Below are 13,468 nucleotides of genomic sequence, written 5' to 3'. Positions count from 1 at the left end.
ATTCTCTCCCTACCTCATCATCACCTCCAACACTACTTGTGCTTCCATCAGCAGAAAATGACACAGTATTTGATTTTGAATATCAGGATCCGAATAATCCAATTCGTACTCCCATGCCAAGTTCCAATGATGGCTATGATTTTGATGAGATACCACTTCCCACTAACCCCATCAAGGAATTTTGGAGCAAATATCTTGATATGAAAACTCGAGGTGGATTGGACCCTAGACAACTTTCCTACCAACCTTCGTTAACATCAAATCACTGAAGATCAGATAAGCAAGTTGGATCCACAACTTGAATGGCACCATCCCTAGCTCTTTGATGTATTCTTCTTGAAGGAGTACCTATGTGCACCTCGATGTCTCAGAACCCATCCCAAGTTCTATGCAGTTCCACGACGTAAAAAATGGGAAGCCAACATACACACTTTGGATGAAGAACGAACCATTAATTGGCCAATGATCGAACCATACTCTAGTGTAGAATGGAATATCCAAGGCACGATGATCCGAGCACTTCAGCAACATGACCAAATAATGCGCGACAACATTGATCACTTCCTTCACCTAAGTGCTATATTTTGTAAAACATTGGAATTCATTCTGGAGGTTCCATGTTACCTCGATACCCATTTGCCTCCACTCAGTTTCAATCCCAATGAATGGGTCGATGATCAGATTACAAGCCGACTCTATCAAAGAGTGATCTTCTTAGAAGCATGCCACATATCTCTATTTGAATAGATTATGGATACAGGCTACTTGGAAACTGAGCAAAAATTGTATGGTGCCAAGGCTTTACACCAGGATCGACTGGCACGACAGAAGCTCCACAGCCACTGGACTAAAGGCATGGCAATCCAGGTCCGTGCTCGCAATAAGCCGTAACCTGAGGACGCGTAATAAAATGGATTCAGAAGTATGTTGTCTCTGTGTCAACATGGACTTAGGTAGAATAGAATGTGTGTGTAGAGTAGCGGCAAAGCTCCGCTTGTACTTGCATAAGGCTAGAAATAATCTCTTCCCCGTGGCCCTTTCCGTCAATGGCTGGGGTTGACGAAGCGTTGATCCCAGCTGTTGGATCAAAGCACATTAATAATGGGAATGAGTGGGAGTCTCTCTAACCAGATAGAAATGGTAAACTGACTGCCTCATAAAACTCGATCAACGAACCACAATCAGCGTCGAATGACCACCGTTCGATCCATGTCCCTTATGTAAGTCACCCACATGCATGCCGCTTTTGAATTGTCAGATCCAACGACAATCTAACGATGCTGTAGAGAATTGCGACTCACGCCTCTTTGAAGCCATTAGATCCAAGCAAGATCTAACGGTGAACACATGCCAAATCTACCAATGAGCCATGCGTCTCACGATCACTCGAGTCACTACAAGATACTCCAATGAAACTCTGATGCGTGCATGCCTCCGCCTCTCCTGACAACGACCGGGAATCTGGCCCGGTTGCCGATCCTGGTCGAAAACCGGGGCAACGGGCTCCGGCCGGTCACGGGGTGGCCCTTGAGCCGATTCCCTACTCCTTTCTCCTTCAAGACTTGGAACATCCTTAAACCCTTCCTCCCTAATGGTTTAAGACCTGTGTCCTCTGTTGCTGTTTCTGGCGAGATGGAGCGCCTCCACAACACACGAGTAGCTCTTGGCAAGCAAGCAGAGGAACTCTTCGTGACAATGCTTGCCGAAGCTGAATACATCTCATGAACTCTGCTTGACTTTGGAGGCTTTATTGCAGTGAGAATTCTTCTTTCAGACTCAAAGACTCTGCCGAGAGCAATGCAGAGACCAATTGGCGAGAGTTGAGACCTAGGAGAAGCCGACGAGATTGCAGGAGGTTTGTCTGCGCACTTACAGAGCCAGAGCGGCAAGAATCCGCGCTGCATTTGCACAATTCATGACAAGCATATACAGAAACCGCCACCATGCTGCGCCTCAAACTCATCCCTAAGTTTGCTCGCCTTCTCTCAGATCCTTCCCGCTCTCCGAAACCTTCGACCTCGGATTGCTTGCAGTTTAGATGGCTTGCGACTTCCTCCTCTGGAACTCGAGGTCGTGGGAGGGGTGGAGGTGGGGCGAATCGAGGAGGTAGAAGTGAAGGAGAGATCGCAGGCTCCGAAAAGGGGAAGACCGCGGACGACGATTTTTTGACGAAATATTTACAAGAAGGGGCCGCCAGTGACGCTCAATTTATCGACCATTTCTTCAATGACCGAAGTGAGCAGCGGGATTCAAACCGGCAGCCCCGTTATGGAAGAGGTATAGGTCGCATTGGGCGACCTGGCCGAGGTCGTGGTGGCTCAGCTGGACGCGGTGCCCGTGCTGGTCCTGGTTCTGTCGGACGTCCTGGATGGTCAGACGACGGAGATCTAACAGGACGGGATGATTCTAAACAGTTGGCAGGGGGCGTCGTAGATGAAGAGGATTCGAAGATCAAGAACGCTCTGGAGAAGGCTTTAGAGGACGCTGCTGAAGACGACAAAGTCGAGGAGGACGAGGAGGAAGAAGAAGAGGAGGAAGAAGAAGTGAAGAGCATATATACGGGTTTTATCGATCCTAGATACGACGATCTCCTAAAGGAGCATAAGACGCAGCTTAAGCGCCTCAGGTACAAGGATAAGGCCTACATGCCAACAAAGTTTGATGATGAAGATGAAGACGAGAACCTTGATGATCTTGACAAGGATAGCGATGATGAAAAAGCTAAAAAGAGGAGGGGTCGTCAAGGTGCCATTGATGTGAAAGGCCGGGCAGTTCTGGCATCGTCAGATGAAGAAGGCTCTGAAGCTGAGGACGAGGTAGATGAAGAGGAGTGGGAGACCATAAGCGGCATGGACAATGAGGAATTTGAGAAGCACTTGAAACACAGAGAGAATGCCAAGGTTTTGTGTAGAGAGTACATGGCTCGGATAGATGCTCTGGGAGACAAAGTTTCAGACAAGGAAGAAGTTCGGAAAGTGCAGGACACTATTTTGAAGAAATGGAGGTCACACTACAATATTCCTAGGCTTGTTACACCCTTGGAGAAGGAGGAGATGTGGCAGAGGCACAAGACAGATCCTCAGACGTGGACTGTGGACAAGCTGGCAGAAGAATACAATGTTTGCAAGGCTCGAGTGCATGCTATCTTATGGTTATGGGATCTGCGCAAAGATGGAGGGGAGACAAAATCTGCAGAGGAGGAGAACAAAGAATACTTGGACAGCTTAGCCTTGTAAGTTTACTTTCTTTTGTTTGCAAGGTTGGATAAGTGCATTTTGTGGAGAGAGAGAGAGAGAAAGAAAGAAAGAAATTTTATTAGAGTCTTCGGAAGACCGATGGGTCTATGAGACTGAAAGAAAACCTGATACAAATCACAGTAAGGGTGGAGCTACTGAAACGAGCATCATCACCCGTGCTGAACCCTAAGTCTGATCATACATAATCAAATACATCTGGATGTAACAATGAAAAGAAAACTGGAGCGGAGTGAAATCCTCCGTATGTCATGTTGCCTTGGCTAGTGGATAGTCGGTGATGGGACGTTGGCACCCGTCAAGGTGTGCCGTGCGTCTCAGTCTCTTGGACGAGGCTCGACACAAGACCAGAGCCACCGTGACTCCCATGGGCGTATCCCGGGTCTAAACAATGATGGGAGGTCCCCAGAGTGATCTGTGCCTCCCCTCGATGTCTCGTGTGTCATGTTGCGGTCGTCGGGTCGGGGTCTCTGTCATGTCTACAGCTAGAGACTAGACGATCAATGTCACTCGATGGGAAGAACTTTGTGATCCTGCTCTGAGAGGTGTTTGATGATGTGGCCAAGCCTCGTCGCGTGAGTAAGTACTCTCTGTGTCGGACCCCCTCATGAATGAAGGCCACGAGGCATCTGTGATCTGGGTAGGCAAGGAATCTAGAAAGGACCTCGGAGCCGTCTTTGAAGAGGCAGTGGTAGCCACCTCGGATCTCGTAGTACACTGGGCACCTGAAAATAAAATGCTCCTCCGACTCAACCTCTTGATAGTCGCACAATATGCATAAGCGATGCTCCCTAGGAATCCCCTCTGCTCTGCCGCTCTCTATGCGGAGGCGGTGTTATGATACCCGAAACTGTCAGATGGAGATCCATAGTGAGTGAGGCATATGAAGCTCAAAGAGAGAGAGAGAGAGAAGGGGGGGGGGGGTCTATTAAAGTCTGCAAAAAACCGCAAAAGCCTTTGAGACCAAATGAAGTCAATAGATCAAAAATCTTGCGTCGAGCTTCTCCAAAGTTATGATTAAAAGCTTACATGCTTTTTACTGCATACATACTACATAGTGTGGCCAAAACAGCATGAACTAAAACATAGTTACATCTCTGCCATCCAAACCTTCATGCCCTGTGAGTATGTGAGTTTCTCTCCTTGATGAACTCTAGTGACCAGTTGCAACTGTTGCCTTTGCAATCCCTTATCTATGGCTTTCCTTCCCTGTAGATTGGATTCTATGCTTCTTTAACCTTGGCTAACTCAGATGTTCTCTGTTGCACCATGGTTAGCTCCTACTTCCAATTTGTATGACTCCTTGACGTTGAAATATCAATTTAGTCAGAAACAGCATCACATTTAATATTTGCTGTGACTTCAGTCTTCAGAAAACCCCTTCCTAATTGCTGAAAACTCATATTCGAAGTACCCTCCCTTGGATAGTCCACCCATCCTGATGCTTTAGCCTCCCTTTCCTTCTGTTCTTCTATCTCATACCTGTGTGTTAGAAGTGAAGGCTTCATTGGGAGGCCTGGAGTGGGAGGGTCGGAAAGAGAAGAGGAGAGAGAGAGAGAGAGAGAGAGGGGGGGGGGGGATCGATGTCTTCTGCAATGAGAAATATATTTTTTTTCAACTCTGTTAATTCTTTTTGTGGTGGAGGATCTGATGGTTACCTCTTTGCAGAGGGTGCTAGGTTTTGAGAGACTGCCTTGGGTGTGCTGTAGGCTGCTTAAAATAGACTCCACCATGATGGTTGCTAGAGTTATTGCTATGCATAGGTAGGGGTTTAAGGCCACCCTAGGGTTCACAGTGAACTGCATGTCTGGGCTTCTGTGGCTATCCAAGCATGACCTGAACTAACTGATTATGCTAGGATTTCCTAATGAGAGGTGGGTAAAGCTTGGACTGCTATGCATGATGGAGTTTATGGTTTCAACCTTATGAGTGACTATCATGAGTTTGAAACTGCACACTGTGTTGCGTTTTTATGGGATGAGTTTGGGCATGTTCCTGGATTCATCTAGATATAGAACTTGGACTTCTCTCAAATGACAGTTTTTCCTCTTTTTTTTTTTCCAACTTTCCCACAATTCTCTTCATACTTTGCTCGACATCATTTCATGCGCATGTGAAACAGCCTATGTTTGATGATTTGGACCAGGCTATTTACCTGCAAGAGGAAATTTCCTATGTTTGATGATTTGGATCAGGCTATTTACATTAGGTCTATCAGTTCTCACCCTTGACAAATGATGGCTCCCCATTTCCCTTGTTGTTTTTCACTTCTTCTATGAATTTCCTGCAAGGGGAAAGGTTTTACATCATCTTTGCGTGGCTTTATAGCAATTTTACAATGATTCCTGTGTTTTCCAGCGAGTATTCAACTTTTTTGTCTTGTCCAAGGTGTCTTGTGCTGTAAATGGGAATCTTGGAAGGACCTCACCATTGGCAGTCCCTTTTCATCCTCTCCATCAGTTATATGTTTGGGATTGCCCTTGCATTCTGCCAGAAAGATACCGGTACTTCGGGCACTCGGGAGTCAAGTTTTTCACCTGTACCACGTTAGTAACTGCTTCTTCTCCACTTCTTTCAGGGAAGTGGTAGCCTTCAAAGCCCTTATTCACATTCCAACTGATCCTTTTGAGGCCGTCATGAGTTTGTCTATATAGATGCATGTCAGGGTTGTGCTGTAATGGGAGTGTGTTTCCAGATACTTATTCAATTAGCATAGCCATAAACAGAAAATCAATAACAATAAACTTTCCTCAACCATGTATGGTTTAAAAATAAAATAAAGAGAGATTTGGAACACAGAAAAAGCGGTGCTGCGCGGGGTGCAAATGAGGATTGCTCCATGTCAGACCTATAACCTCAACGCATTTTCTGTATTCCAATAATACTTTGTTTTGAATACACTAATATTCCAGAATTCTTGATGGAACCGAACAGCAAACCCTAGGAGAATGTTGACTACTGTCACTCCTTTATAAGTAGGACGAAATTACATTGAACATATGAATAGAACTCTGCCAAACATCCAGGTTAAGAGACCCAACACGCAAAGAGTAGACTGATCCCCCCTCCGTCGCAATACTGCAAAGAGCAAGTCCAACTATCCAACACCTCCCATGTGATAGTGACTTCTCAACCAGCTTGCGACCGGCAAGGGAAAATCATCACTTGTCATCCCCCCTTACTCTGAATTGGGTGGTTAATACCATCAACCAAAGTAAAAGACAATGCATTCATGTTTGGGGGACAACCCAGGGCAGAGTTCCTCTTATTGACTCCAAATACATTCAATTTAGAGGGACAACTCAAGGCTGAGAACCTTTATTTGACTCAACACAAACACACATAGCATAGGGGCCTAGAAAGTCCAGCCCTAGTCAAATGGATCCTCGTCGTCAAGAGAGAGGCCATGTACCTCTGATGTAGCTGCATGTATCTCCTCTGGGGGCTCTTTCGGTTCTCAGCCAGAAGATTGGCAAAACCTGCAAATAATGTTCTTGTTGGTCTTCCATTTGCTTGTGGAAGCAAATGCATGATCAATAGGAGAGGCAAGAGCGGCTTCCTTATTGCGACGATCCTTCTCAATGAGGGCAATGCCCTTAGCATTCTGTTGCTTCCAAATCTTTTGGTGTTGTTGATCAAGAAACTCAACCTGGTCATCCTCAACATCCCAAACTCCTTCATGCATAAGGAGAAGCTGCATTTTGGTTTGCCATGTGGGAAAACCTTCCCCTTTAAACTTCTCCACGAGGACAGAACTTGAAGACAAAGAGGTCATGATTGAAAATAGCTTTGTGAGAGTGGACAGGAGCCTGAAATGGATAACCATCAACTGAGTTGGCTGTTCTAGGTCTTCAAGACACAATAGTAGACTCTACGTATGCAAGAAGGGCAAAGATAGGTGGCTGGCGATGCTCCAACTACCAATCCTAATCAAAACACAGCAAGAATATGGTCTGAAATGTAGAACTGAACCACGAAAGGGGCCCTTGTGGCCGAGAAAACTGCCTGAAGTGCTGTAGCAGGTCCGAAATCTGCAAAATGGCTCACTAGGGCACCCCGAAGTGAAAAGGCTGGTCACCAATGTGCAGGGAGGCTCCTTAGAACAGCTCCGAAATGTGTAGCAGAACACTAGCCTGAAAATCGGCTGTAGTAGATGTGTTGGAAGCCAAGAGACTGCTTGAAAAGGACCTCAAATGACTCGAAATGCTGCAGAGAGTGCTGTTAGGTGGCCGACTACACAGCAGGAGTAATGAAAGCCTGTTCTTGGCATTGAAAACCTCCAAAAATGCTCTGTTGAAGCGCTCTCCTCATATGGGGGCTTACAGATGGGGAGGTGACCTTTCCAACACCCCCTCTCATTGACACATCTCGGCCCAATGCCAACTTGTTGATGACAATGTTCCAGTAACTCCCTGGTGGTAGTCCTTTGAAACATTTCGATGTCAAAATCTTTTCCTGGTTTTTAATCTAGTGGCTCATGCTCCACCAGGTCTGGTTCCGCTTCCGCACACCATCCTGGTACATAGGTCCATCTCTGGTAGCACCTCCTGGCACCACCACCTTCAGTCGCGTTCCCACCTTTGAACTCGAGCAATTTAACCGCCACGAGCTTCAAGTCGTCCCCCTCATAATGAGTGAACAATTGTCCATGATATGCCTACGAGGAACAAAGCCATATCCAGGCACCATGCTGTGAGGATCTGACTCAACTTGTCCTTCCTTTGGTAAGGTTCGTAACAAAAAAATATCTCCAGATAAACTTAACCACGAACTCTCGCTGAGCTCTCAAGCAGGTACTCTTCTAGCTTCAATACACCTAGTCCATCACCTTCTAGCAATTTGTGTTTGAGATTTGAAGAAGCACCCACACATCCCCTTCTGCCTTCGAAGAAGGCCAATTCCTTCCAATCTCGCATTATGTGAGAGAAATGAAGAGCAAAGTCTCTCCACAACATGCTATAAAGACTTAAATTGAGACATTAAGTACATATGAGATCGTTGTAGTGCCTGTGTGCTTGCTCTGAAAGCAAACCATGCACCTTGTCGAGGGACATATCCTAAAAGCTTGTGTAATCCTGTACTGTCCCCTTCTGAAGTACAGCATCTATCTGAACATGAGACCCAAGGGCACTCCATGGAATCCACCCTCGTGTTAGTATCAATAGCCACAAACCTGGAAGATACCAAGCACTCCATGCTATCCTTCACCTTCACAAAGGTATCTAACTCCTCGTCGATCCACATCTCAATGTCAAACATCATCATTGTGGTTTCTAAGTCGGCATATCTGACCTCAGTAACACACTGAGATGTCACCAAGAACAACTCTTTGATCACCACATTTGCTTTGGCTTTCATGCCACCCTCTGAATCTGAGTCGGACTCCTTCCTCTTGTTTTTATGATCCACCTTCTTCTTTTTGCAGTCCTTCGCAAAATGACCTGGCGTTGGATGGACAAAAGTAGTAGAGCCTAACCTGCCTTCACAGCCACACTCATCCACGTTCAAAACACCCGAACAACACAATCACAAGACAAGAGGCATTCATTCAACATCCTTATCTCTACACTTCCGGACACAACTCAGACTCTGGTTACATTTCTTCGGGAAGCCACACAACTCTTTAAAAAAAACCAGAGGAATACACAGCCCAACACAAACTCCTACTGATTGAGTTCAAGCTCACAAAGCATACAAAGACATAATGCATCCAATCCCACAACTCATCGGACAACCATCCACAAGTTCCTTATGGACTAAAGGAAATCTGACATGCACTACGCTCCCGTATCACAGCTCGCCACCCTTGGAGATCTTGATATTCTGCCTGGCAATGCCTCTCTGCCTTCAACCCACAACTAATGCAAGCCCATGCTCTCTTTACAACTCTCCTGGCACCTTCTTCATGCAATTCCATCAAGAAAAAGACGACCTCTTCCAAAATCCTACTAAGGTGTTCTTATAGTAGTCCTCTTCTTCTCTCAAAATTCAAAATCATGATCGAGGCTATGGCTTCTCTTGCTCTGACTGGTCCTTTTGCTTCTCAGAAACCCAAAGAGCTCATGCGTAGCTTCCTCCATTTAGAAACTTCATGGTACGCAATAGACACACTGGCTGAGTAACTCCCTGCCCATATACTTTGCATGCGCCATCACCTTGCCACCGATAGTTGGCTCCTCCATCAGCTCACGGTTCTCCACTTCAAACCCAAGCTTGTGTGCTCGTCCTCTCTCCCTCTAGCGTATCGTTCTCTTAGTTATGTGTGTTCCCCAGCCAAGTCCGGAACCTCCACGTCAATGCAATCGTCAACCTCTTAATCCACCAAGATACTCTGTCCTTCGTAGTTGAGACGCCCATCTACAACCAGCAACTCACGGTCTCCTTGCGCCATCCTTCCCATGTTCTCAGCCAGCCAAGAAGCTTATGTGCCCACCATCGTCTTCTTCCTTCCAGCAGCTTTCTCTATCAATCACGGTACTCCAGCGCCTTCTTCTGAGCTCGCAAAGTCCTCCTGCTTATACATGACCTCCGCTATCCTCCATGAATCACTAGACCTGCGTAGTCGTCAAGCTCCTTCGATTCCAAAAGCTCCCAGCCTGCGCTATCAACTACTCTTCCCGTAGGATCGACGAGCCATTGATGCTGCTCTTCTACACACAGAACACACAGAGCTCATGACCTCTCGTCGTTTTAGATTCCCTCAGCAAGAGCCACGGCCCCCTTAGCCAAAACACTTCCCGATCCATGCAGTTGCTATTCCCCCGCTTCCATTGTAGAGACCCCCCCTATCTCAGAAGCTCCCTGCTTCTCCTGTTCTCCAGCATGTATATTGGCGACGCTTCTCCTCCAAGAATCTCCCACCTTGCAATTGCGACTCCCTTCAACAAGCAGCAGCTCCTCCTTTCAAAGCTCACACAGTCCTCACTTTAACTCGAGGTCCGTGCCTACCACCCTGCTAGTCCTTCACCGTTCTTCTTCTCCTCGTAGCAATGCTACTTGCAGTCGCCACCTCGCCCTCCAGAACCTCCTCGCCTCGTCGTCACGTAGCCACCTGCATGGATACCTTTTTTACTATAGCCACGTCATTCCATGCTTTTTACCACTCTCCCAATCCTTCTAACTATACCAAAGCTCTTAATGCCCATATGGTTCTAGTTAGGCACTCACTCACTCGCATGCCACCAACACTTAGCATTTAGTTCATGCCCTCATATAGAGAGAACTCGGGACAACCATGAAAGGCGTATGTCATCCCACAACAAAACCCCATCACACTCTGGCCATGCTTGGTGCCCCTTCACTGCACTTCATTATCTCCCAGAGTCCCTGTAGAAGCGTCTTCCATCTCAAAAGTATATCATTAATGTGGAGTCCGTCATGAGGGTGTCCACTGCTCATTTCCACAACCAACTAGCTATGTACATAGCTATACACTCACCCAGCAACATGCTACAAGTGAAAAATATTTTTCCTTTTTTATCCACACATCTCTAGCAACCCCTACTCTTCTGCTGTGACATTCATGTCCAGCAGCTAAAGAAAAAAGATTAACAAACCACGTGGATCAAAAACAAAACAAGCTTGTGCTCTATGCCTCTGCTTTCCTCCTGGATCAAAAGGATAACTTTGAACCCTCCACTGCCAGATATGCATAATCCACCATCCTCCTGGATCAAAAGGAATCAACAACACACCAATTTGATGTAGCCACCAGCTCCTTCCATGTATCCACTTCCTCACTAAGCCTCCAGGATCCCATATCTTATCCCGCCAAGATATTACACAACTCCACTGGCTATCAGCCGTCACACTTATATCATGAGTCTTGCTCATCTTCACATGAGCTACATCTTTTGAGGTCACAACCTCACACACAGATCTCACAGGCACAACCAGCTCATAATCTATGATTAGGGACTTCTCAGCATACCCTATTGCCTCAACCTTCAAAGCTGCAAAACTCAACCCATCACATGAATTATCAAGATCACTCAGGAGCAAACAAACATCTCTTCCACCTGAAGAATGCTCAAACATACCAGCATACTCTTTCTTGTCATTGCCAACCACACATGCAAAATCCATGAGGGTATCATCAAGTAAAGCATCCAGCTGATCATCAACCACACTATCACTGCCATCTAACTCAACATGCATACTGGTGTTTTCATTCTCTTTCGAAGAGATCAATGCTAACATATCATCCAGTGCATCATCAAGAACACAATCCATCTCATCCTCTGAATCACCATCATCTTGTAAACACTGAATCTTAACCTCATCATACTCATCACAGTTTGCATGCACACAATCAACACTTGCTGACTGTAGGTCTTTTACTTTATCAGTAATAGCCACATCAGCTTCATCACTGTCACACATGATTGAGCTCTCATCTTCACTACTAATTTCACACCTCTCTTCCTCATTTGCTGAACCTGAAATCTCATCTTCTTCGGTATGCACAATCACAGTGTCAACCACAAACTGATTGCATTCAGCCATCATAGGCATATCATCACCACTCAACACTGGAGCATGATCATCATCATCTACACACATAGACTTATCCTTAGCTGCCTTTAATGGGCTCTCAACATTTCTGCCATCTATGGTAGCAACCCCTTCTCTCGGGCTCTCTTCTACCACCTCGCACAGATCTAGCTGAGCAACACCCTCTTCCATAGCAAGTGACAAGCCTCCACTCATAAGTGTAATGATATCCAGCTCCCTTTCATCATCAGATTCCTTTAACAGTGGAGACAACTGACTCTCTTCCTCTGATGAGATGCTCTCTTCCTCTGTCTCACTCAAAAAATCTATCTCTTCATCTGTGACTGTCTCCTCAAGTTCCTCTTCCAATTCCAGTCTACAGCTCATCACATAATCTGGTACTCTCTTTGCATCAGCTGAACTTCCTTCTCCTCCATCCATAGCGTCTCCGCTGTTATTTTGACCTCTGCTTCTTCCTGCAATCTCTATCCAATTTAGGCTGAGTGTTTTCATCAGCTCCACAGCTTCATGCAAATCCTTTCTCAGGGAATCATCCTGCACAGTAACAGACACCGGCTCTTTCTCTACATATGCCTTGATCATTTCTGGCCTACTGACCAGGGTTTTAGGCTCCTCTTGCATACCAAGCTGCCTCAGTCTCTTAACCTTCCATTCTTTCTCTCTAGCCACTCTTACTGCATCCTCAAAACTATCAATATTCTTCATCTCCACCTTCAGACGGAGGGTAGACTCCAGACCAGCCACAAACCGGTCTCTCTTTATCATTTGCGGGGGTACTTCAGGAATCAAAGCCTCACACCATAGACTCCACAGTCTACCAAACTCTATCAGATACTGATCCACATCCTGACCATCCCTTTGCTGAATTTTGCACAACTCCTTCCATACTTCATTAGGGCTCCTGAATTGTGCAAACCGTGCAAGAAAAGCTGCTCTCACCACTGTATACTCCGGATTTTGCTGCTGAGGATGAGTAGTCCTGAAGGTAGCCATCTGAGTCTGCAACCATGCCTTTGCATCTCCCTGCAAACAATAATTCATGATCTGAAACAAAATCTGAGGGGTTGCCCTATCCTTCATAAGTGCTGTGAATTCCATCTTTTCCAAGAATCTCACTGCATTCTCATATGGCATCCCCCAAAACTCTGGAAAGTCCTCTGCCATCCTCACAATCTTTCAACTGTCACACACCCTGGCTTTCTCAACCACAACAAAACTCGAAGGCAACAAAACAAATACACTACTGAAGAAGCTCACTCTACATCTGAAGAGCATTTTTTTTCCTACGGGCAAGCACTTTCAAAGCTCTCTGCACTCTAGCTCGGAGTTGGATCACACGTAGCTGGACTTCTATACATCTGTCCTTCCTGTGACCACATTTTCCACACCACTCACACTGTATCACTCTCATGTGTGGATTTCTCCCCATTGCTTGCAACACATCTCAGAACACCTGCTCCTCCAATCTTGTAAACTGAAGTGAACTTCCTCCGTGGAGGCACCAAAACGTGGATGGACAAAAGTAGTAGAGCCTAACCTGCCTTCACAGCCACACTCATCCACGTTCAAAACACCCGAACAACACAATCACAAGACAAGAGGCATTCATTCAACATCCTTATCTCTACACTTCCGGACACAACTCAGACTCTGGTTACATTTCTTCGGGAAGCCACACAACTCTTTAAAAAAAACCAGAG

At 46.0% G+C, this 13,468-nt stretch overlaps 1 protein-coding gene across 1 annotated transcript in view; it reads left to right on the top strand.

Moving 5' to 3' along the window:
• The first annotated feature begins 1,577 nt into the window (after nucleotides 1–1,577).
• Nucleotides 1,578–13,468, top strand: part of GCD1 (ribosomal protein L20) — a 30,418-nt gene continuing 18,527 nt past the window's right edge. The window contains exon 1 of the mRNA XM_087384100.1: nucleotides 1,578–3,232. Coding sequence (XP_087240226.1) covers nucleotides 1,944–3,232 — 1,289 coding nt within the window. The 5' untranslated portion in view covers nucleotides 1,578–1,943. The remainder of the gene's footprint in view (nucleotides 3,233–13,468) is intronic.

The sequence above is a fragment of the Dipteris shenzhenensis genome, chromosome 13, assembly GCF_047967505.1.
Source record: "Dipteris shenzhenensis isolate YYH24624 ecotype China chromosome 13, Dip_SZ_1.0, whole genome shotgun sequence".
Taxonomy (NCBI): domain Eukaryota; kingdom Viridiplantae; phylum Streptophyta; class Polypodiopsida; order Gleicheniales; family Dipteridaceae; genus Dipteris; species Dipteris shenzhenensis.
The sequence above is the reverse complement of the archived record's forward strand: the minus strand, read 5'-3'. Positions and strand labels throughout refer to the sequence as shown.